This window comes from Amphibalanus amphitrite, unplaced genomic scaffold (assembly GCF_019059575.1).
Source record: "Amphibalanus amphitrite isolate SeventyFive unplaced genomic scaffold, NRLGWU_Aamphi_draft 000347F_arrow, whole genome shotgun sequence".
Taxonomy (NCBI): Eukaryota; Metazoa; Arthropoda; class Thecostraca; order Balanomorpha; family Balanidae; genus Amphibalanus; species Amphibalanus amphitrite.
The window spans coordinates 409,501-435,949 of NW_024881842.1; the positions used below are offsets into that span (position 1 = coordinate 409,501).

A 26,449-nucleotide genomic window follows, 5' to 3' on the forward strand; every position below is an offset into this window, starting at 1 on the left:
TTGTGTTTAGGATGTCGCGATTGGATGACTGATCTGAGACCAAATGAGAAAGCGAACGGCCGCTAGGTGGCATATTTTGTCGGTTGACCATGCACAAGTTACCTACCAACTCTGAATATTTGGGGCTAAACAAAATGCAATGTGTGATCAATCATTAACAAAAAGGCAGCGTAGATACTAAACAATGATATATTTGCAGTGAATGTTGCATTAGGCGAACTCATTTCGCAAGCTATCTAATATGTATGACATGCACACGAATATTTCATAACAAAAGGTGATCTCTTATCATCAGTCGACATTACACTTGCAAAACATTATGTAATTCATCGCTGACGACACATCAAACCACGTTTCTTCAAAAAATACATTGTCACTCCACCAGCCCGACAAAACGTCAAAGGTTTCGGGATCCAATCTCCAGAACATGACACGAGCTAGTCTCATCGTCACAGATCTCGACTTGGGAAAGGGGACATCGTCGTACAAAGATTTATGACAAGATGGCTAAAAACAGGGCCCTGCTTTTCATTATCCAGCATGCTAATTACGTGCAATGTTATCCCACTCACACTATCACAACTGAGCCATCACACTATCAAAACTAATCAATTCGACACTATAACGCATGACACGATAATTCCCTGGCTTCATTGCTTCATGAGACTACACTGCTTTGTCTAATCGCCCTACAGTCTGTCTTAAAAGTACCGCGCAAAGTGACGGTGGATCCATCAAGCCTGACCGATGAAGGACTGCCAAATTTGAGTCACCGAAGCAATGGACATCCTCGTCCATTCCCCAGCTCCATTGGTTCGGTGACTTTCAAATTTTAGCAGGCCCTTCCTCGGTCAGGCTTGATGGATCCACCGTCACTTTGCGCGGTACTTTTAAGACAGACTGTACAGAGCATCACAGCCCAGCATCAATCCCACTTCTTTATACAGAGTCGATACGACTCATCACAGGTCCCCTCAAACCGAAACTGGAAAACCACCAACTGTCTTATCAGCTGCACAGATCACGATTCCAACAACGGCACGGTTCACGGCTCCAACAACTGCACAGCTTCATCCATCTGTTCTGGCGTCCAGTAGCCGTTTTCGCGCACATTGGGCGGGCTGCTTTTCCAATCCCAGACGGGTTGTGGCACGCGCCACTCTGGCCCGTAGTTAGAGATCAGGTAGCGCTCGGTGTCGCACGGGACGCGAACTCGCAGCTCTCGAAACTCGGTCCAACACAGCTCGAACGCGGCAAAGTCGTACCTGGGGACGGCGAGGGCGGTTAGAGGTGCGGCGACAACATGGCTAGAATAACGGGCTGCTGGTTTCAAGGCGTTTCGTAATTGTTTGTAAGCAGGAAAATCGATATAAACAAAAGCTAGTTTGCTGACATACTCTAAAACAATCTAGAGATTTTAGACACTTTAGGTATGAGCAACACATAATAGGAGACGGGTTCAAAGGGAACAAACTGTAAAACGCTTTATTTAAATTACAATTATCTTAGTAAACATCGAACGATGTTCCGGATCGTCATTTTACATTAAATCAGTTTGTTTACATTGTTTCCCTGACATGAATTTAAATCCTTCTACGAAAGCTTACATTGTTTCTTTTTATGTTGTCACCAGATTTTGGGGAGAAGACGCCAAACAACAGACAATGTGAAAGCGGATAATGTGAATAAAACATGAGCAGAGTTTTAGAGCAAAGGCAGGCTTAATGATAATGAGCCGGAATAATTAACGCATTAACAGTTAACACTGTACGGTTCACGACAAATCATCTTATCATTTAACCTTGGCAGGGGTCTCACGAACTCTAAGAATAGCTCTAACGGCTGCACCGGAAGATGAAATCAGACCTATGAATAGAAAGACATGAGACGAAACTGGGCGTATATAACTACATAACGCCACCTGAATTCCCTGCAAGTTCGGACCTCAAAGCTTATCTTTATTTTCCGACAACTCGTGATTGTACTAAGCCCCATCAACCCAAACTCACTGGCAATTCGGACCTAGTCCAGTCACGAAGACTCAAATTTACTTCATGTCAATTCAGTCCACTAACCCACCTGAACTTTTTGCCAGTTCGAGCCTGCGTTCCACCGTTCCACAGGATGTCCCCCTCCTCATAGAAGAAGAAGATATCCAGCTTGATGTTATCCGGCGACCGGAAACTCAGCTCCAGACTGTCTTCAGGCAGTCCGAACCGGTGTACCAGGCGCAGACGCCGCTCGGCCATCGCCTCGACAATCTGTGCGAGGCTCGGCAGTCTGGCATCCCCGGCCCAGTCGCTGACAGAGTCGATCCGTACGCCGATGTCCACGTCCCCCATGTAAGGCACAAAGTCGCACTGCCGGTAGTAGCCTGGTGGACAGAAGGGGAGGGGGAAGGGGTCAGTGACGTGGGCCGGTGTGTGTAGACAGCAGGCGATACCGGTTGAAATGAAAGGCAACGGCGTTGTCGATGAAAGAGCTGAGAATTGAAAATGCACGCCACCAGTGCAAGTTAGCGTGATTTACAATGAACACAGCTTGTGTCCTGCGTAGTGGTATTATAGTTGTTTTATAATATTCCCCAAACAAAAAGGATCTGTGAGTAGGTAGCATCCGAATCCATTTCCCCTATCCGAGATTAATTTGCCTATGCTTGTTCAGATGGTAAAGCGGATAATAGGGTGCATGAGTGTTTATGCAGAAAGTGATATCCTATCAAGGAGTAGAGCCAATGCAGTTCTTGATCGACTGTTATAGCTTACACGGGCGCATATGAATATGGCATCCAGGCGCGCTACTGACTTAGAATGGAAATGACGCTTATCACAGGCCATATCAATAATGTAAGCCTTGGCATCCTGAACTGACAACAACCAGTACCTAACGACTAACGACCACCCCGAAAGAAACTAGTCACAGCCCGCAATCGTTTTATTATCAACCAGAGCAACATGCATGCAGCAAACGCTGGAAATCCCAACATTGCGAACAATGTCGGCTCTTGGTCGGCTCCACCCTGACTTTGCAATAATCATCGTCCCTGTCTTACTAAATGATTACAATGCACAAGCCTTACAATGCCGCTTCGCCTACACAAAGGCCCAAGAACGGTGTAGGCTCGGTGCTGCATTTGATATGAAGTCCGTCTGCATTGTTTTGGAAAAGTTTTGGTAGGGGTGATGAAACCTAGAGTACACATTGCTGCACAATGACGTTTTTAAGGAAAATGGTTCGCCTGATCTGGGGAACAGCCGCATTACCTCATTCATAAATTTGGATGACTGGAGGAAATACCTGGCAGTCGCATGCTATCGAACGATTCGAACGATATTTTCCATTCATTTTCCCACTACCGGTCGCGGGCAGATGTCTGTCACGATTGGTGCCATTGAGTCACCGCCAATGTCTAGTTTAGACATAGTCATTGTCGAGCTGACTCACCTAGACAGGTTCCAGTGTCTGGTGATGTCAGTGCCAGGGCTGCGGAGTCGGAGTCGGAGTCGGAGTTGGAGTCGGTCGGAGTCGACAGTTGTGACCGGAGTCGGAGTCGGAGTCGGATTCGATTTTAGAAACCCGAGCCGGAGTCGAAGTCGGAGTCATCGAAAATCTGTCGACTCCGCAGCCCTGCTAGGTCTGCGGAGTCGGAGTCGGGAGTTGGAGTCGGTCGGAGTCGACAATTCTGCCCGGAGTCGGAGTCGGAGTCGGAGCTGGTTTTTGAAAGCCGGAGTCGGAGTCGGAGTCGGAGTCGCCGAAAATCCATCGACTCCGCAGCCCTGGATGTCACCCATACACGATGAGCTGACTCAATTGTAGTACCTATAGCCACTAGACAGGTCCCACTGCTGAAACGACTCACCTAAAAAGTGTTACTACTGAGCTGACAAATGCTACTGAGCTAGACAAATGCTGCCCCAAGTTGACTTTACTGCTCTATACAAATCCCACTCCTAAACTAACTCACCTAGACAAGTCCCACTGCTGAGCCAGAAGGGCGCCTCGAGCTCGTCCAGAGCGGCTGCAGCAGCGGCCAGCAGACGCCAGGCACGGTGTCGGAACCGCTCGGCGTCTGCGGACGCGTCTCGTCCCTCAGTTACGTGGAACTGGTGTGCCCTCTCCCGGTCACAAGGGATGAACCGGGAGGAGAGCAAGTGACGAACGAAGGCGGGTCGGTCGGCTGGCTCTGACAGTACAGAAGACTTGCTTCTATCAGCCAGACGGAACCTGCAGAGAGACAGAGAGGGCAAGAGTGATGTAGAAATATGAGGGAGTGAAATATGACCATCTGCGACCAGGGTGCAACGGGAACACAGTTGACGCCATTTGTTCACGCCACTTGCTCAAGATTACGGTTTTTAAAGTGTGTAATCTGAACAACACGGACTTAGTGAATCATGCAGATTTAAAGACACAGTCGTGACATTGAAATTATTTCTGTGCTCAGTCCGAAGATCTTGTACAAAAACAGGTTTCGGTTCGTTTGCTGCGTTTCAATGTGGACGAATCGAATGTCACATTTATGTCGATATAATAAGATATAAATCATCCAACGTTTCAGCTCCACATATTTTGATGGTTCATTTCATTGGGAATATTCTAAAGCGAGGTGTACCGTTAATTCTATGTGACTCCCGCCTGCCAAACTGACGAATCAAAAACTGGTTGGAGGACGCGGCCACACACAGCTGCAGCGACAGCGGCCAGCAAAGCCGACAAACGGGGAAGAATGCACTACGAACCGCTACGCCACACATCAAGGGTTTGATTGAGAACAAAGGATCATAGCACAAATGACGCAGACATTTTCTGGGAATGATCACTTCTTCCGTGGCCGTGACATTCTTGGAAAGCGCTTTACCCAATCGTTCTCATTGTGATGGTCATAAAAAAGGGAGCTTTCGTTTCCACGAATTGAATACTTCATATCTCTTTGACAGTCACGACTTCGGCAACGAGCTTTAAATAGTTCACTGCTAGCTACGCCGTCCGTATCTGACCTTGGCGCGCAAAAGCAGTTTCACTGTACCAGGGTATACAAAAACGCATGTTTAAAGCGTTTAGCATCTATTGGCATTTGTGAAATATGTTTTTATTTTTAGGCCATGCAATCAAGCAGTAACACTTTTTATCAAAGCTCATGAATTCCATTTTGTTTGCAACGAGACTTTCCTGGTGGTGACTGTACAGGCGTGGGAACCGACTAGACAACCATAAAACGGGATCACCGTAAATAATATTGGAACCCAATGGGAGGCAGCCTCATCCTGCACAGTGCACACTGCACACATTGCCTGACATTCCTTAAAAAACGTAGGTATATAGGTATATTCCTCAGCTGTCTGATCAATCATACCCATGCGCTTCAAATAAACATCTGATATTTTTCGGTTACCTAATAGGGGACATCCACACCACTACGAACAAAAAGATATTCTTCCCAGTTGCTTGCTGTATGTACCTAAATAGCACGGCTTCTGCCCAAATGAAGACCCATAAACCCACGACTTCAGAAGACGGGTCAATCATCTAGTCGCTACATTTTTTCGGTCTGGTGAGGCAGAATTTCGTTATGTTTCAGGCATTTGGAAGGCCGGAGATGTATCGCAGCAGCGAAAAGCTAGCGTCCATTTTTCCGAAAACTGGTAGGTATGTAGCTGAATAAAGTAAAACCATTTACACTATGCCGGTAAAACGTTTACCGCAGAGATGGCTGATGTGAGTGAAATATGATATCGCATTCACATCCAAATTTATTGCACGTCGATGTCGAGTCATACGGAACCAAAAGCGGACACAGCTTTTGAGAAAGAATGATCTCTCAATGGTGCTAATGAGGACAGCTATTGACAGGAAAACGTTGCACTTAACAATTGAATTTCACACAATGGCAAACTCAAAAATCAACAGATGGGGACTAATAACTGCTTAAATTCATATTCGTGACACGAGCATCTTTGGAGCAAGTGGCCTTTATTATTCGATTTAACAATTCAACAAATGATCAGTGCGACGGATGACAAAGATCCACCACATCGTATAAAGGCCGGCATTGCAGAAAAACGATGCAAAAGGTCAAAACGAAATTTACAAAAGTTGTCATTCCAGGCCCCTGTTCATTGTCATAATACAGACGGACATGAATGTGTTGACATTTCAGATTCCAATGAACCTGGCCTGCGGTGGTGGCGCTGGCATTCAGTAGGCAAGAACACACGAAAGACATTGGCGTTGTGGCATGTTGACATTGAGTAGGACCCAGGAACCTTGTCTTCGGGCGTCACAGCCTTGTCAAATTAAAAACACTTATTTCTCGCAAATGAAGTGCTTGCGGTGGTGGCAGGCAATGTCGTGCCAGACGATGCCTTCTCCCGGGTAGAATTCGTTGAGCACCGCCAGGCAGTTCTCACGACCCTCGCGGTTGTCGGGCTGGGGCCGGCCGGCGCCTCCGGTGGGTCCCCAGTTTTCGTAGCAGCCCTGGCCCCGGTTGCAGACGGGGGTGCGGGCCCCGTCGTTCCACACGAACTGTCCTCCCTCGCTGAGGCGCTGTCCGGACGTCCAGTAGAACTCGACCTTGCGTCCGCCCCTGGGCAGTCGGCGGTTGATCTCCTGCTCCTTCTGCGGCGAGGTGAGCGAGACGAGCCTCAGTCCGAGCTGGCGACACTCGCCGGCCGCCTGGTCCCACGTGTACTGGCCGCCGCTGTGACGCGGGTTCTCCCAGGACAGGTACAGACCGTCACTCTTGGTGGCTCGCTCTCTTCCAAGGGGAGTAGAGAGCGTCTTAGAAACCTTGCCAAACGACACAGATGGTACGAAGCCGCCAGTAGTTATTCCGAACTTCGCCGCGGGGGAACTGAAGTCTTTGCCGGAGCTGAAGTCACTGAAGCCACTGCTAGAACTGAAGTCACTGAAGTCACTGCCGGAACTAAAGTCTTTGCCGGAACTGAAGCCACTGAAGTCACTGCCCGAACTAAAGTCTTTGCCGGAGCTGAAGTCGCTGAAGCCACTGCTGGAACTGAAGTCACTGAAGTCTTTGCCGGAGCTGAAGTCACTGAAGTCACTGCCAGAACTAAAGTCTTTGCCGGAACTGAAGTCTTTGCCGGAGCTGAAGTCACTGAAGTCATTGAAGTCACTGCCAGAACTGAAGTCACTGCCGCCGTGGAGAGCCTTGAAATCAGTGGTGGTGAGCTTCGGAGCTTCATACACATCCGAGAGCTTGGGAGCACCGTAGCCGCTCTTGACTTTGGGCGCATCGTACCCCTTCGTAACCTCGGGGACGCCATAGTCCTTGGAGAGTTTTGGGACACCATACTTGTCATTCGGCGCCTTATACAGCAGCGTCTCGACTTTGGGTGCGCCGTAGCCAGTGATGGGTTTCGGCGTGCCGTATCCTGACCGGGACTGCCGGCCGCCGTACCCGCCGGCATTCCGGTACGTCGGGACGTAGTCCTTCTTCAGTTTGGGTGCGCCGTAGCCGGCAGCCTCATGGAAGCTGCGGAGAGGTCCACCGGCCGCCGCCAGGCCGAGGAGGGCCAGACAGAGAGCTGCGGATGCCGGGGCCATGACTGTGCTGTGACCGACGTCGAAACACTGGTGCCGACCGACCGCGGAGCAGTGATTAAATACGCAAACTAGGCTGCGTGAACTGTTCAGCATTACCAAATCACTGTTTGGCGCTGTTCGAATGATACAGATTGCGAAGATTGCACAGAAGCACGCAGTGTTGCATTGTTGAAGTGGATTGCTGTGCTGTTCCATTGTATACAGCCAACACGGGGTGACCATCTGATCATGGGGCGTCGCGTTGCTCCACCTGTCCTCTGCGGGCACACAGTACCAACCACAAAAATAACTGTGCAACAGGCCGTGGACAACAACGTCCAACACGACTGTCAGTCCCCGTTGACCTTCGCTGCGAGCGATATTCTGTCGACCGGACGATTCAGTCGGCAGTATCGCACCTTGGAGATGCACATCGTCGTGTTACTTATTGTAGCGTGCAAGGATTTAAACAGCTGTTACGTTTTGCACCGTCGAATGACAGAGATATTAGGGAATTAGAGGAAACGAAACGCTAGACCAGGGCATCCAAAGTCGTCGGCCTTATAAGTGTAATCAAACTGTGTGATCAGAGTGTAACTGGAATTCTTGACCATATCTGATATGCTAAATAAGTCATGGTATAACTCACAAAATGTTACCCTTCTTCAGTACAATAGTTAACTGTAAAAATAGCACATCTTGCTCCACCAATGGTGTGACGTTAACGTTGTAAGTGAGCTTCAACTCGAATTATCCAATACATATGACATGTTGATGTCTAACAAAGCAATTATAATCCTTGAAACGGTTCACCGTTACTTGTTAAATGGCTCAGCATTTCTTCAAACCACAAGCCAAAGTGCTTAAACATGACAGCCAAGACAAAGCCAGCTTTCATATTTTAGGAGGCGATGTATCTTGAATAACACTGAGATCTCAAGGTAAGCAGCATGTCTGCACTCTTTTGGGACAGAGGTGGTGAAGGGGTAGCAAACCTTTTTCTTCAAGTCTTCTATGATTCACGTCTAGCACCAGTACAGTACATATTGACTGGATGTAGCAAGCTGTTGAGCTGAACCGATTCTTTTTTATATTTTTTTTCAAGTATGTATTATCGAACGATCGTGACATATCATCACAGTCACTTCATCGCGACACGAGCGGCGATCACAGCGTCATCGTTGGCTTCATCGAAGAAAGACCGCACCCGTAAGTGACCGAGGGCGGCACCGTTGTAGAGCAGCCGTTCTGCGAAGCCGGTGAAACCACAAAGCCAGCCGAGGTAATCACGCAGGCCCACAGAAGCAACAACAGCCAATACTTAAAAACCAAACTTACAACCTAAGGAAGGAGGGTACACACTACCTGAGCCAAAAAAATGAGCTGATTCTTTGAGGGTAAAAAGGACCTAAGTACCTATGCATTTATGCAACCGTATGACTTTCAGGCACGATGAATATACATTAGAAATGTGGAAGTCTGCATTTTTCTATGTACACCCAGAAATCGTTAAGATCATTCGGACTCCTTTCATCAGCGACAGCGGTCCGGTGAATCGATTTCACTTACGACACGTGCATCGTGAGGCTTAGATGATCTAGAATTAGGTGCAGAACGAAATGATATGGTAAACAGACAAGCATGTAAAGATATGGTAGTCATGCATTCATTGATATCTACTTAATCTTGCGCTGCAAGCGAATTCATTTCAATTTGAGTACGATGGAAAGAATGGAAAAGATAGAGAAAGAGAAGAGAGACATGGAGAGAGAAAGAGAGGGAGAAAGAGAAAGAGATGAGAGAGATGGAGAAGACGAGGGCATAAAGAGAGAAGGAGAAATAAATAAATAAAAGATGAGATGTCACAAGCAATTTAACCCGCCATACCCGTTCTCCTCTGGGCCGTGCGCTCGCAAAAAAAAAAAACGAGATGAGTCGTCTTCTGGTCACAATCGTTCGGAGACCCGAGCCAATCTCGACTGGAGTCTTCGCCATGCTGTCCATTTTCATTCCTTATTTCACGTGTAATAAGGTGTTTCTCGCAGGCAAGCTTTCTGTGAGGCTTCAAACTACCACCACCCGATCAACGCACCTGCCTATTTCTACCGGACTGACTGGGTCGAAATGGCAAACGCACACGGGGTCATTTTGATTGCTGAATACAAGATACTTAAGTCCAGCAGTTCCGGTAAAATCCTATAAACCGACCGTAAAGTCATAAGAAATACCTAATGCGCCAGCCCTATTAAATATTTCCGTGAAACCTGGAACGCCTGTGAAAAAAAAATTAAAGATATTACGAAGTTAAAATTCGTGCACAAACAGGCCATGCAAAGCGTCTGAGGGCGGCTAGTAGAGTGGGGGAGGATGCTCTAATGAGATGTGACATGAGGGAATTTGTAGTAGGTATAGCTAAAAATACCGGCAAGACGTCGTTTGGTTTAAAGCTGCACGGCAGCGAGAAGAACAATAGGAAAGTCCTCGGCTTATTCAAAAAGACGTAACAAATCAACCAGCCCGTCGCGTAAGGTGTTAAAAGTTGCTTTTTTTGGCGCCGAACAACCCAACAAGGTCTCCAATAATTTCACCATATATTCTTACATGCTGGAGAGTTATCAGGCGATAACACATTGTAACTTACACCGAAAAGAAATATTCAGGCATGAAATCATCATAAACAATCGAGAGAAATTGCAAAGCAGACTTGAAGAAAGTTTGCGAAAAGCATTGACAAGGGCTCCGGAGCAGCCAGGCCGAGAAAATCACCAGCCTGAACACTATGGAGATCACATGGAGCAGATTACTCGCAGACAAAGTGCTTGCGGTGGTGGCAGCCAATGTCGTGCCAGACGATGCCCTCTCCCGGGTAGAATTCGTTGAGGATCGCCAAGCAGTTCTCACGACCCTCGCGGTTGTCGGGCTGGGGCCGGCCGGCGCCTCCGGTGGGTCCCCAGTTTTGGTAGCAGCCCTGTCCCCGGTTGCAGACGGGGGTGCGGGCCCCGTCGTTCCACACGAACTGTCCTCCCTCGCTGAGGCGCTGTCCGGACGTCCAGTAGAACTCGACCTTGCGTCCGCCCCTGGGCAGCCGGCGGTTAATCTCCTGCTCCTTCTGCGGCGAGGTGAGCGAGACGAGCCTCAGTCCGAGCTGGCGACACTCGCCGGCCGCCTGGTCCCACGTGTACTGGCCGCCGCTGTGACGCGGGTTCTCCCAGGACACGTACAGACGACCGCCCTGGGCGGGCTGCACCTGCTGGACGGGCTGAACCGCAGGCTGGACCGCGACGGGCCTGGCGGGCTGAACCTGAACAGGCTTCTGCACCGGGACAGGTCTCGCGGGCTGAATCGGCACGGGCCTCGCGGGCTGGACATGGATAGGCTTGGCGGGCTGGACAGGTCTCGCGGGCTGGACATGGATAGGCTTGGCGGGCTGGACAGGCTGGACGGGTCTCGCCGGCTGAACATGGATAGGCTTGGCGGGCTGGACAGGCTGGACAGGTCTCGCCGGCTGGACATGGACAGGCTTAGCAGGCTGGATAGGCTGGATGGGCTGGATGGGTTTGAGCGGACGTGACGACTGCAGGCCAGCAGATTGAGCAATGCCTCCCACAGGTCGCTGAACTGGCTTCTGGGGCCGACCGATGGGTCTGCCGGCACCGGGGTTCACCACCGGCCGAGGTCGGGGCTGAGGAACAACGGGCCGCGAGCCTCCGCTGCCGTACTTTTTGTACTGCGGGGTGCCGTATCTTCCGCTGAGCGTCGGCACGCCGTAGCTGCTGCTCAGCTTCGGAACCTGGTAGCTGGAAGAGGGCGGCGAGCCGTTCTGCGGACCGGAGGCCGTCGCCAGCCCCAGCAGGGCGAGACAGATCACAGAGGACCACGGAGCCATGGCTGCTCTGAGACCGAAGCGGACAGACTGGTGTCGGTCGAGCGGGGCACGGACTTTAAATACGGCCGCCATGCCCACCCGACTGCTCGAGATCTCACACCTCGTCTCACTAATGCGCGTCACGACAAGACCTAGCACGACTGATAAGAGCATCAGAGAAAATCATGGATTAATTCCAACGGGCGGCCCGTCGCTGGCAAGCCTTAGCAATGCTGGAGAGATCTAGAGCTCCGGGGACGCAGATCTAGTCAAATGAGATTTGGTGTCAGCCTTATTTGCGGTTATGTAATAACATCTCGGACTGCGTACAAATAACTGACGCTAAGACTTGCACGCTATCAGTGTTTGATAACGTAACCATCATCAACGAGCCCGTTAGCTAGGAAACCAATGACCCACGAAAGCATCCCTGGAACACCTCTTAAAGGTAGACTGCCACCTTTTTTCCACAAAACGGTTTTCACTAGAGCTGAGCCACCTATGTCCCAGACTGAAGTCGGTTTTCCGAAATTCGAACCCGTTTGCGAGAAATCGGAGACCAAAGTTCAGTTTGATGCCATTTTTTTAGTCCAAGAAAACCGACATCTCTACTGTTTATCGATAACTTTGAAACATGAATTTTCTTATCTTTTGGTAAATATATGCCAAAACTTTGATTGTTTCGAGATCAGAGAAGAATTTTGGAGTGTCAAAATAAAAGTTAAACTTATTTATTCAGTAGTTCATTTTTTCCAAAAAAGTGTGGGAAATGGGGTTTAACATGGGCCAGACCCATTCCAAATGAGCCATGATTTTTTTAATGTTTTACGAACTTAAATGCAAAGTAAATTAAACATGGCCAATTTCTCATGAAATCATATATTAGTAAATCATAAAATGCCTTACTTTTTCAAATAAAATGTAATAATCTTATGACCTTGAAGTCTAGTGATGTGTAAACATTGTCGCTAGAAATTAACCGATTGATAATTGTATGAAAATCGACAATTTTTTTCGCGATTCACGTGATGATACTTTGTCAGGTGAATTCTAAAATTTTGTTTTGTCCAAGGAATAAATCATAGGCCGATCTGAGAAAACTTTTTGAAGGTGGCAGTCTTCCTTTAAAAGTACCGGAGTGCAGACGCAAGCCCCTTTTAACAAGTGAGTACTAATCACGAATCATGAAACCGAAATAGTCGTAATCAAAACAATGACATGGGACTATGCTGAGCCGTTTCTGCCGTGGCTAGCCACTAACCAGTGGACATGTCTTGCATCCCAAATCACCACAAATCCCTAAAGGTCACTCTCCTCCTCGACATGCCAAAATTCACCGAATTAGGAACTGTAGACCAGCGGTTCAGCTTGTCTGACCTCCAGTGCCCCCCTGGGCGTCGGTCACCGCCCGTCGGTGACCGCTAGCCGTGGGAGCAGAATGTGACACGACCAGTGACCGGCACCACAACAACGCTCTCAGTGCCACGGCTCAGCAAATGTCATATGAACAGGGTGTTTTAGTGTGCGGTGACGTCAGTGAAGCTATTAGTTATTACCGTGGCAGTATGGTTGGCCAAATGGCCAGCCTAAGAGGCTCGACCAGACTGGACTGCGGACGGTCCACCAAAAGTTACTATAAAGGACATGATTTACATACCTATACTTGAATACTAAAAAATTAGCACATTGCTATTTCAAATTACTGGGCAAATCACATTTTCGACAGCTTAATAAATAGAGTACACTATTATACCAGTAAAACGCCTTTTGGGCGAAGAACGAGCGAGCGAGATAGTGAGCCCTGCACGTGCGGAAGGGCGAGAGGGTGCTTCCAACGGGCTTGAACAAAGCACCCTTCTAACCGGTCGCTAGCGGTATGCCAAATTTGAACGCAATCGGCCCAGCCGTTCCGGAGATCTGGAAGCGACATTCTACACGTGCGCACGTGCAAACGGGTCCAAAATGACTTTTGCACGGCACCCTACTAACTGGTCCCCAACCGTGTACCAAATTTGAGCGCAATCGGCCCAGCCGTTCTCGAGATCTGGAAACGCCCCCTGCACGTGCGCACGTGCAGTAGCACCCTAACCGCAACACATGGGAATGCATTGCCTGGTGGGTGCCTACCTGTATGCCAAGTTTCAGCGAAATCGCCCCAGTAATTACAGAGTTACTGAAATGGGAACAAATTTGGCACCTCTTATTGTTGTATTTTGCACGTGCACTGGGGGTGACCCACATACATCGAGAGTATCCTATTTTGGGTAGAAGGGATGCAGCTACCCTACAAAAACTACCGCAAGACAATCGCCCAAGCGGCTGCTGAGATATGAGCCTCTCAAAATCACTACTTTTGCAAAACAGCTTGAACACCCTTGACTTTTCACGTGGCACGTGCCACGACAGTCACTGAGATGTATCAAAAGTAGTCAATTACGGGGTAGAAGGGATGGGGCTACCAAAAAAAAAAGACCGCAGGCCAATCGGTCCAGCGGTTGCTGAGATATAAGCCTCTCAAAAGCGTTACAGGCCGGGCCGGGCCGGGCCGCTCATACTGAGATTTTTCCGTTATATTGAAAAGACTCACTTCGTTCGCTGCGCTCGCTCGCTCGTAAACATCTTTACTTCAGAACCTATAGATAATTGACTTCATTCTCTTTTCTGACCTTTCTTTTTGGAGCACTGCCATTTCAAAGAGCCTCGTGATTCGTGGGACTTCACTAAAAAGGTCAACAAATTCCTCTCGACGACGCCTCGTAAATTGCTACGGCTTAGTTGATCCTAGGTCAACATTGAAGTCTATGGCAATTCAAACGTTAATATCGGGAAATCGGCTGATTTTGAGAAAATCGGAAAAACTTTACGCGATGAAAATAGCTCTTATGTGATAAATACATAGGTAACTGAATGAAGGTTTAACCTTCGCCCCAGTGGGGGGGGGGGGCATATGTTACCACCCTGTCGCGTTTTTTGCGTGTGAATAAAAAACCGCGGCGCGTAGCGCCGCGCCGCTTGAAGTAGCTTTCTGTACATCAATTTTAGACAAAGTGTGAAATTTTTGACCCCAGGTCATGTCAGGTCAGATCACCAGATCAAGTTAACTGACCAAGCCTAAAAAAGTTTGCAATCATGTCCAGCCTGCAAGTGCAGTGTTTGTCAGAGAGGTTTTAAACTTGGTGGATTGCATGATGTTATGGGCGCCTACAATTTGTATATTCTCGGATTTTTTTTTTATATCCGTGACCTAAGGTCAGGTCAGTGGCGTGACCTTACCATTATAAGTCAATGGAGAAAAATGAAAATGCCTCTAGATCCGTGTGTACGCATAGGAACAGTCTAACTATTTCAGAATCACAATGATTTGGAACACCCGTGACGACCAAAGTGTCGTTTTTGCTGGTAGCCTCTAGAAAGGTCATCCTAGGTCATTTGAGGCTACAAACAGATTTTTGCCAATAACTCTCGATTGGAAAGAGATAGGACGCTGGGGATGGTCTCACTGTGTTTGTGAGACGCATCGAATGATATGCAACATGACCTTTTCCGGACAGGTCATGACCATGAACTGAGGTCAAATTTTCAAGTTGACCTTTCAAGGTCAAATTATAGTTCATTCGACGCGTCTCGGCGAGTGGAACACGATTCTGGCAATAGAAATGTTGTGGCTTTTTTTTTAATCAAAAGTTATTGTCGGAAAACACTTTTCGTAAAAACAGCTATTTTTGGAGTTTTTGCCCTCTGGAGGCTAAACCGTTGACCTAATGTCAATTTTGATAATGACCATATCAGAAGAAGAGTTCAAAAACTATCGATTGTTTTTCCATGCGTTTTTCTAGTTATCATATTTCCTGAGATAAATGCATGTTTTCTGAGAAATATAATGACATTTGGCAAATTTTGACCTTTGATGACCTCCAGTGACCCCAATACTGCTCCAAGATGAAAAATGACCGAAATACTTTCAAACGAACGCGTTGAGAGCTATCGACTGCTTTTTACCGCGTCTTTCAAGCCCTCTTAGTTTTTGTGTTAGAGGTGGGTGGTAACATATGCCCCCCCCCCCCCGCCCCACTAGGGCGAAGAGTTGGCTGAGACCGCCACTGGGGCGCGGGTTAACTGGTCCGTTTTTCTATTAAAGGTAGTGTGCCACCTTTGAAAGATTTCCCATTTTATTTTTCCTAGGATAAGAAGCTTCTGTTTTTACCTAATATCGCAAAAAAATCAAAAATGGGCCTGGAATAGTGCCTTTTTCGCCTAAAAGTTTATCGGTTTTTCAATATGTATAACAACTGTAGTGGGCTGACCTGCAAACAGGCGTCGGCAACAATCGCGAATGCGGCGCACATGTGACAATGAGCAAAGGTCATTATAGAGTTACGACGTACGGGAATGAGTTATCAGCTGTCTAATCGTAGACAACACAATGTCGAGCCTTAAACTGTAAGCCTGTATTGGTATTGTTTCTTTTATTTGGCTGTCGAACATTATTTATGGTTTGAAATATGATTTTATGTAAAATAATTGATATGAAACAGCCGTCTCTTAAGTTATGACCCCATTTCACCACACGCAAGTGGCAGAAATGACAATGATCAGCTGACGCGTTTTTCTTGGCCGAAGTCAGAGCGCGCGGCCCGACGCACCACCACCGCACCACAAAGTATGAGCAGAAGCCGCGCCCAAAGCCAGGGCCCCGGTAACGTGAGGTAGCCGAGTCGGGGCAGCGTGCGCTGACCCAAGCCGGGGCCGCAGCTTTGGGCGCGGTCTACCGCATCCCCGCGGGCAGCCCCGGGCTATCACATGACACCGGGAGGACGCGCGGCCCCGGGTTGGGTCAGCGCACGCTGCCCCGACTCGGCTACCTCACGTTACCGGGGCCCTGGCTTTGGACGCGGTCTACCGCACCACCTAACAGGCGTGTTCGAAACCGCAGGAGATGATGATGAACGGGTTTATCGAAACTTGATTGGATGAGCATATCGGTAATAGCGATTTCAGTGTGTGCATTTATTGTTCATAGTGGTGTGAAATGTGGTTGGGGTACGACCGACAACCCGTCGGGGCGAATTTCGCACTGGGGTACTCAAAATTTGAAGAATTTAAGACGTTTCCATGAGTTTTGAAGGTATGGATAAGTTCTAAAAATCCGGTTCTCCTTATCTGGGCCATTAACTCCATACGGTCCAGGAAAGCTGGCACACTACCTTTAACCTTGAGCACGATTATGCAGGGGTGTCGTTTTCCGAAAATGATTGGTAGGGCTCAAAAACGGTGGACGGCAATTTATGACGTGGTAACGAAGGTAGAATACCCCCAAATTTGCCTTTCTCATCGGATTTCGGCCACTTATTTTTCCGCTTCAGTACCTAATTGAAATTGCAATCAAAAAAATTAAACATAAAACTTTTTTTGGATATCTAAGTACATACCTACCAACAAACCCAATGCACAAAACGTGCATTTATGGAGGTATTGGTGTCAGAGGACACGCTCGTTTTTTTCCGTGAAGCTCTAGCTCGATCAAGGAACGAACGGTTCATAACTGCCCTTTTCGTCGAGTGATATATGACAAAATATTGCTCACGGAACATTGGTTGGGCCCATATAAACATTGGTAGGGCTCGGGCCCTACCAGGCCTATACAAAACGACGCCCCTGCGATTATGTGAATTATGCACACATTTGACCTGTTGCCCACAGCCTAATGCTGATTTTGAAAGAGGTCTGAAAACTGGCAAGGCTAAGTCTGCAGCGCTTCGGCGGGCACGATAAGCTGGGTGTGTTCTGTAATAAAATAAGAGAAAGGGTCAATGACATGATCATGTCACGTCACTCGTCACGTCTCTGGCATGACCTCGCCTGGACTAGCCCCGAGTGACCTTAACAATTACACATAAATGGCTCTCATGTTTTGGAACGCAGGGTCAAATTAAAGAAAGAAACTGCCACACCGGGCTCCAGTGGCGAACGCGGAATTCGAATATCTGTTGGAACCGCTCGTCGATCAGCATCAGACACCGCTTATTCTAGCTACCGATGACTCTGTGACCAGCGAACCGGCCCGGACAGGCTAGGGATCCTTCCTGCGCTCTGATGAGAATACCCGTTGCTCATCCGGTGCCTGCGGACTCGTCCTCTCAAGCATGCGTGCCGAACTGGAGGCTGTGACTCCCGGTTTGACCGAGTCTGCTCCTACGTGACGCGGACCTGTTAGTCATCGCTACCGACTCACAATCGCTACTGAGTACACTGGGCCCTGTTTCACCGGTGATAGCAGCACGCTGCTATCAAATTGCGCGAGCTGACGTAATGTGATGACGTCATACTGCTGACGTAAGGGGCAATTCTGGCGCACGATTGCCGCAATATTGTTTTACGTCATCAGCTATATGTTCGAAGTTAATGTCCAAATTTTTCCTAAAACCAACTTCTTTTAAATACATCATATTGAAAAAATATATATCAAAAATATATATACTATCATGACTGTGTAAACTCTTACTTTTAGGCTCATACGTCACTTAATGCCGCCGCCAAGGTCGCGGCAATCGTGCGCCGGAACTACCCATTACGACAACAGTATGGCGTCACGACATGACGTCAGCTCGCGAAACGTGATAGCAGCTTGCTGCTATCACCGGTGAAACAGGGCCCTGGAAGCCGGCTGGTCTCCCCCTGAGTGGTGGGACACGGCTGGGGTCGAGACGGTCTGGGTTTACTGTCCCGGCCACGCCGGCATCGACCTGAACGAAACGGCGGATCGACTGGCAGCGCGCGCAAGCGGAAGGACAATGCGAATCGCCTCTCTCAGCTTCTGACGTCAGACACCTGCTAATGCTAATGCAAAGGTACAGAGAGGTCAATCAACTCGAGAGCCACGGAAGCACGGAGGTCGAAAGGAAGCACGGAAGAGGACTGGAGCGAGGATGGGCGCGGCGTTCTCGCCGCTCCGGAGCGACTGGAAGGCTGGCGAGTCAGCTGGCGTGTGGGACCATCTCCAGGAGGATCCTGGCGGACACCAGCGGGACGGGAGGCGCTGAGACGACATGGGCGCGGTGCTTCGGGCCCCGTTCGTCAACCTGGCTGCCGCCGCCGAAGTAAGTAAAACATACTTGTTGAGTTTGCATATGTTTTCGCGCAATTAATCTATTTTGTAACTAGCGGTCGTAACTGTTCGCCGTGTGCGTGTCGCCGCCCGGCCACGGTAGCGCCGGCGCGCCGGCGGGCCGTGCGGCACAGTATGTTTTGCGGGCGCGGCGCTCGGGCGCGCGGTGATTGGCGGTCGCTCACATGTCACGTAACCCGCAGTGACCTCCGGTCTGTCCGGGAGGAGCGGGCCACTCGTGTCTCAGCATTCGTCTGGGCCGGGTCGGTCGCAATGTGCGTTAGCCTCCAGAGTGGCCTTGCCGGGCTCTCCGGGCCGTAGCACTTGTGGCCGCCGAGTGCAGGAAACGGACTTGTTGGTCCTTTCTTGAGAGGTTTACTCGGCCTAAATTGACACCTAACCTTTTTTGGCACCCAAATCCAGACGGAAGCATTGCATGATGCGGATAACAGACGTGTATCTCATTGACGCCGTCTATGCTGCATCATCAATGCTCCCTATTCCCAAGTCACTTAAAACCGTGCATTTCGCCAGGGTGCACGTTTCACGGCGAAATTAGAGGGGCAGTCCGTGAGCCCCTCCGTGAGCGCATGAGGGTAAACAATGAGCTGTATATGATTTGTGCCATATCACAATTGTACCCGATCGTTTGGTAATACGGTGACTGCCTCTCCAGGTTGCATTGCCTGTTGGTGTCGAAGCTGGTGCACCACAATACAGCACTGAGGTCAAATCCATGTATGATCTTTTATTATACCGGCGCAACGAACGGACGGATTCTTAACAATACTCAGCTGGTATGTTCCATTCACATATAATCCGTGAAGTCACCAGACGGTACCTTACTTAACCCTCGCCGGCCGAGGGGGGGGGGGTGCCGCCCCCCCCCCCCATAGGTTTTTTTCGCGATAGCTCCGAACACGCTGGCAATAGAGAGCTGAAACTTGGCATACCTGACCTTTGATCCAAGCCGCATCTTTTGACACCAACCGCATTTTTGGGTCCGGTCAGGTCACTGACCTATGACGTCATAAGTGAACCTCTGCACGGTCTTCAGATGTCGCAACTTCGCAACGCCCTCACTGCCAGAGGAGATGTCACAGGGAAATGAAACTTGCAGGATCTAGCATCCATTATGAGTCTCACAACTTGTATATCTCGGATTTTTACTAAAGGTCATATGAGGTCAGGTCATTTTTGTGACCTCACCATTATAAGTCAATGGGGAAAAATGAAAACTGCTATTCTGGCGCCGGGAACGATCTCCAACTATCTCAAGCACACAGAATCGTGATTTGATGCACTCCTTGCAAGGTTAGATGCGTCACTTTTGCAATGTTGACCTTCCGTGACGTCATTTATGACGTCATCAAGGTCTTATTAGTTTTTCGTCAATAACTCCCGATCAAATTGAGCTAGCGAGTCGAGAAAGCCACCAATAGACTCAGGAAGACCTGCCGAATCGAATGATATGCGACATGACCTCTTTCGACCAGCTTCGTGACCTGGGGGTGCTGACCTGACCTTGACCTAAGGTCAACACCCCAAGTTGACCTGACCCAAACAAAAAGTATATCATTCGACGCGCCTGAGCGAGGCAAACACGATGCTGCCAAAATCGCGGCACTGCGACCGTTTTTTTGCGAAGTTATTCACCAAAAACTGAACCGTACCCTGGGGCACTTGACCTGACCTCAGAGGTCACCGGTTGACCTAGGACCTTAAAATCGGGTACCAGTCTCTGCGTCTCGTAACGGCGCACACGCTCGTTTTTTCCGCGACGCGCTAGCTCCACCAGGGGCAAAACGGCGAGGGGGGGTCGTACCCGCTCCCCTCCCCCCTCGGCCGGCGCGTATGTAGAAAACCAATAGGTCCGGCGAGGGTTAAGTCTGTAACCTTATCTTGATCAAGAGGAGGCGGACATGCATTCCAATATATCAATGAACTCACATGAACCTCACATGAACATCACAATGAACGTCACATATTCAATGAACTATGACGATGATAAATGAGTGGTATTAAATCCCAAATACCTATGGTCAAGGGATAGGGATCGCATAAAGCCAGAGATTCTTATACTATTGAATGTCCATGGGAAGCAAAACTATGTCTAGTAAACAAACAACAGCGCTGTGACAATACAACAGCACTGCTGTTTAAACACATTTTGAAAGCTAAGCTGCCAGCTTTACTGACACTGGGCGACAGAAACTGAACTAGGAATCAAATAGCCAAACTCGGCCAAGATGAAACAAACACCACTGCAGAGTAGCGCGTCAATCTCTTCAGCAAAAGCTGGGACTGCACCAGCGTCTGGGAATAGTGACCAGAAAATGCGTCCCTGATCACCCTTTAAAAATAGCGTGGAAGCATTGCTAGGAGTCGGGCGGCTGCACAAATGCAGTCACTCAAATCATCTGACCTTCACGAACCGCAAAGATGCACCAGAGCCGCCGCGCGCTGCTGCAGCGCTGCGCCGGTATCTCTCCGCTGCACGGAGCAGGGCGACCACCTCGCCATATGTCATTAACAATGTTCGATCTGTCACGGCTTACCGGAACAATGGGCCGCACCCGGGGCCGGGTATTTAATGACGGCACCGCGGTCGGTCCGCACAGTGTCCCGTCGTCGGCCGCTGCACAGCCATGGCTCCGCCGTCCACCGTACTCTGCCTGGCCCTGCTCGGTCTGGCGGCCGCCGCCGGCCCGTACGGCAGCTCCCACTCGTCGTCACAGTACGGAGCCCGGAGACCGGGCAGCACCTACGGAACTCCCAGCTACAAGAGCTACACACCTCCGACGCCGAGCAAGGGATACGGAGCTCCGAAACCGAGCGCGAGCTACGGCGCGCCGAAGTACGACGACGCATACCAGGCGCCCAAGTACGACGGTGGATACGATACGCCGAAGTACGACAACGGATACCAGGCGCCCAAGTACGACGGTGGATACGATACGCCGAAGTACGACAACGGCTACCAGACGCCGAAGTACGACAACGGATACCAGACGCCGAAATACGACAGCGGGTACGGCGCTCGTCCTGTCGCGGCGGTTCGGGTCCAGCCGGGAGCGGGACAGCGCGGAGGATTTGGACCATCGTTCGGCGGCCAGAGGCCCAAACCTGTGCAGCGATTCCAGCAGCCATCTCAGCCATTCCCGCCCCAGGGCGGTCGCGGCGGTCTGTACGTGTCCTGGGAGAACCCACGTCACAGCGGCGGCCAGTATACGTGGGACCAGGCGGCCGGCGAGTGCCGCCAGCTCGGACTGAGGCTCGTCTCGCTCACCTCGCCGCAGAAGGAGCAGGAGATCAACCGCCGGCTGCCCAGGGGCGGACGCAAGGTCGAGTTCTACTGGACGTCCGGACAGCGCCTCAGCGAGGGAGGACAGTTCGTGTGGAACGACGGGGCCCGCACCCCCGTCTGCAACCGGGGACAGGGCTGCTATGAAAACTGGGGACCCACCGGAGGCGCCGGATTCCCCCAGCCGGACAATCGCGAGGGTCGTGAGAACTGCCTGGCGGTGCTCAACGAATTCTACCCGGGAGAAGGCATTGTGTGGCACGACATTGGCTGCCACCACCGCAAGCACTTCGTATGCGAGTAATGTACGACTGTCTGACGTAAAACTAAAACACGAAAAACTGGTGCGACTGTGCTGATGATTGTGACATACAAGTTATAACGTATCTGTTCAATCCTCGATAAGGTCGAGATCAACATTCACGTTTTTATTAGAAGATATAGAAGTATATGTGGAAGTACCAAGGAAAATAATTCATGCATTATTTGCTACTATTTCGTAAGGAAAAAAATACAATGCCCGCACTCTGGCAGAGAAAACAATCAAATACCTAATGGACGATGCTGTGAGTGGACCAATGATCTGACAAATAGGTAGCATAGTTAACAATAGAACCGAGGGTGACGAGGAGCCGAGGCAATCCACTACTGTTTGGTCAGCTTTTGGTCTGAAGACATGCCGGTGGACCGAACGATGTTGCTTTTTAGTGTAGCTAAAGCGTAAGGTGCACCCATAATGTCGCGTAACCAAATATGCATATCGTGCACCCAGGACAAAGCCCACCACAGAACTACACCTCGAAACTCATCGATCACATGTGTAATGTGTTTAGCCTTATAAGGCACTTACCTGGGCATCCATCCCTGGTATTTGCCGACGAAAAATCCATCATTGGATTCGGTAAATGGCAGAATGTTATGAGGTAGCTGATCAAACCACCAGGACCCATCTGCTTGCAGAAACCAGTTGGCAAAATGCAGCACTCCTTCAGGTTGCAGAGTTATGAAAAAATGAGCTATTGTTTCAGCTGCTACAGACTTATTTGACGTCGAATACTTCACGTCCTTTGAAATCGATTTGACAATAGATTTCTGGAAACAGAAAAGATGTGAATGACATGAGTTTCTGAACACACTTAAACTGATAAGTAACTACCTAGTTATAATTATCAAATCCCTAATAAGCAGCTAGGGGCACTGCAACCCCACCAGTATAAGCCAATGGGAGAAAATTGAGCTGCGATTTTTTGGAAGTGGACCATACTAAACGCTCTCAAACGAGTAGCCAGTAAACATAGCACAATAAATCGGAAAATTGCACACGTGACCCCTATATGTACCCCTGAGGTCATCTAAGGTCATGAAAGGTTCTCAATGGGTTTTAACATTTACTTTTGATAGACATGCTAGACAGATGAAAAATCCAGAATGTGTCCAGATCAACAAGGTGAATCTACCGGTATGTAGGTAATGTGATCTTTTCTGGCCAGTCATGACCTTGGTCATGGATCCAATTTGTTGGTGGATCTTTTCAGGCCAAATTATAGCCCATTCGACGGGTCTCGACAAGAGGAACGCTATATAAAAAGTGTAGACATGCTTTGAATCAAGTTACTGAATGAAAGGTTCCCGCAAAAAAGGTCAATTTTGACAGTTGTTGCCTTCTATAGGCTAAACCGTTGATGTTAAGTGAACTTCGAGAACTTTCTCGGTAAGAGCGTTAGGAGAGCTCTATCAAATGCGCTTCCCCGCGGCAATCTAACCTTTTTGTTCCCGAGTTATGCACCGATTGGTCAAAAGTTGTAGTATATACTAGGCGGAATTTGACATTTGATGACTTCTCTGCCGTATAAAGGCAAAACCCATTATGTTTGGGTGACCTCTGACCTGAGGCAATGGCCTCTGACCCGACATAATGGTTTTTGCCTTTGCACGGCAGTTCTGGTGACGTAACCTTAACCCTCGCCGGCACAGGGGGGGGGGGTGATGCACCCCCCAAGGTTTTTCGTGAATAGCTCGCGTAAAAAGCGGCCGATCGCGACGAAACTTTCAGTACCCTCGCATTGATCAATTTTACACGTACCCTGAAAATTTCATGACCCTGACCCAAATGACCTTTGACCTGTGACCTACTTTCCGAGACCATGTTTGGCCGGAATCGCGATTTGGTCATGTCGGCTCGCATAAGCCGCGCGTTTGCAAGCTTTTCGTGGTTTCAAACGTTCAAACATGTGATTTGATGTTGCTCCCATGCAATATGCATTAGGGTGAATGTCAAGGTCACCTAAAGGTCAGGTCAGGTCATTGGCCTTTGGTGACCTCGGCTCACTTTTTCGAGTTTTACATGTTTCTAGGCTAGTTTTTGGAGCTGATTTCGAATTTAGCAACCATTTGAACATTTCCGAAGTAGTTTTGATGCCTTCCTAACATGTTACGAAGCTGTCGGAGGCGGTTGACACGTATTTCGAATAGGCACCCGTCACGACCCCTACCGGTTGACCTGACCTGACCCGACCCGACCTGGTCTAAATGCTTAAAGACATCATCTCTGATCAAAACTAACACGATATTCCTGATCAGCACCCCGGAAAACCCCATAGCAGTCACACTTTACGGCTTTCTAACAGGCCCCGACTTTCCCGATTTTCGGGTCATTGACCTGACCTGGAAAGTCACCCGATGACCTAGGACCTTAAAATTGGATATCATCGGCTTCCTCTCGTGACGGGCAGCACGCTCGTTTTTTCCGCGAAGCTCTAGCTCGATCAGGGACCAAACACGAGGGGGGTCGTACCCCCCCCCCTTGTGCCGTCGAAGGACGCAAAATGGCCTGTGCCGGCGAGGGTTAAGCCCGATCTAAAAAAGACCGGAGTAATTGTGTCATGCTTTTTGAAGCACTTTCGAACACCACCTGGCACCTATCGCGTGTGACTAGGTGGCCCAGGAGTCGAGTTGGAGTGGGGTGTTCGTGTTCGCTCCCCCTCTCCCCCAGTGAAAATCCAGGGAAGCCAGCATGCCATGGTTTAAATGGCAACAATCAGCAAACATAAACACTTACCAAGACCAGTGAATCAGGGATCTCCTTCCAGAGAATGCAGACAGTCTTGCATACACAGCTCCCAGCCGACTGTTCATTGGCACAAGAGCAATCACTGGATTTAAAAGCAGTTGTATTATTCAGCTCACATGGCACAAGTGCAAATATGCCAAAGTCTGCTTTTAGTTGACCTCCCAGAATGTCAACAAAATTAGAAGCATCTTTTCTATTAGCAGTCCTGGTAGGATTGAAATTCCAATAGGCATAATAAACTACTACTGAAAGTAAACCACAAAGAGTTGCAAGAAGGAGCTGAGCTTGCATACCAAACATATCGTCTTGATATCTTCTCTTTTCTTCACACTTTTGACTTTATCTTTACATCTCAGGAAAGCTTGTGCTAACCTGGAAAATGGTGATTGATGTCAAAGCAGTTGCTATACAATAGGAATTAGGAGCAGACATGGATTATTTGATGTCCACAAGTACCTAATGCATGACCATTGCTGATGGACTAGGTACTTTTTTATTTCTGAAATGGTAGGCCAAGGAGACAAACATGAATGAGCATCTATGTGCATTGAACCAGGGCCCTGTTTCACCGGTGATAGCAGCAAGCTGCTATCACGTTTCGCGAGCTGACGTCATGTCGTGACGCCATACTGTTGTCGTAATGGGTAGTTCCGGCGCACGATTGCCGCGACCTTGGCGGCGGCATTAAAGGGACCCTCCCACCTTCAAAAAAGTTAATGAATTTGCATGAAAGTGATGTCGCTCGGTTCAGAAAGAGCAAAAACGAATATCTACCAAATTTCATCGAAAAATATTCACCGGTTTTCAAGATATTAGACTTTTACTTTTGTTTACTTTTTGGGATCTCCGCTATTCCTAGCGACTTTATTTGAAAGTGCGGCATTTGTTGCGCGCAAAGCAGCATATACCACCGCGTGCTACAAAACGTTTTAGTCAAACATTTAACGGACGTTCGAAAGCCTGATGACGTCATCAGATTCCCGTAATGGTTAAGAGATAGGGACCAAGCTGGTCCCACCCTGCAAGTAAAGGGAAGAAATTTCTTGAACACCATAAAGCTGCGGGGGTTGCGACCAGGATAAATGGTGGTTTCTGAGCCTGGCCGCAAACTTGGCTATCTCAACTCAAAACTAATGTTAAGGTGGGAGGGTCCCTTTAAGTGACGTATGAGCCTAAAAGTAAGAGTTTACGCAGTCATGATAGTATATATATTTTTGATATATATTTTTTCAATATGATGTATTTAAAAGAAGTTGGGTTTAGGAAAAATTTTGACATTAACTTCGAACATTTAACTGATGCCGTAAAACAATATTGCGGCAATCGTGCGCCAGAATTGCCCCTTACGTCAGCAGTATGACGTCATCACATTACGTCAGCTCGCGCAATTTGATAGTAGCTTGCTGCTATCACCGGTGAAACAGGGCCCTAGTGCAGTAGAAGTATAGTTCATTTGAACTTTTTTAAGTCCGCCAACAAACTGATATATTTGCCCTAATAAGAGCTCAATTTGCCATGAGCGCCTGTAGTTACTGTGGGCTCTAAACTGATGTCACTGATTCCAGG

The 26,449-nt window shown here is 48.8% G+C and overlaps 1 protein-coding gene across 1 annotated transcript; it reads right to left on the reverse strand.

Moving 5' to 3' along the window:
- Positions 1-171: 171 nt before the first annotated feature.
- On the reverse strand, positions 172-25,369 carry LOC122389199 (fukutin-like). The gene is made up of 5 exons (XM_043380977.1): positions 24,872-25,369; positions 22,664-22,905; positions 3,965-4,224; positions 2,080-2,374; positions 172-1,265 (listed from the first exon to the last, which is right to left on the reverse strand). The coding sequence occupies exons 1-5, from the start codon at positions 25,181-25,183 to the stop codon at positions 1,046-1,048; spliced, it is 1,329 nt and encodes a 442-aa protein (XP_043236912.1). The 5' UTR covers positions 25,184-25,369; the 3' UTR covers positions 172-1,045.
- Between the last annotated feature and the right edge of the window lie 1,080 nt (positions 25,370-26,449).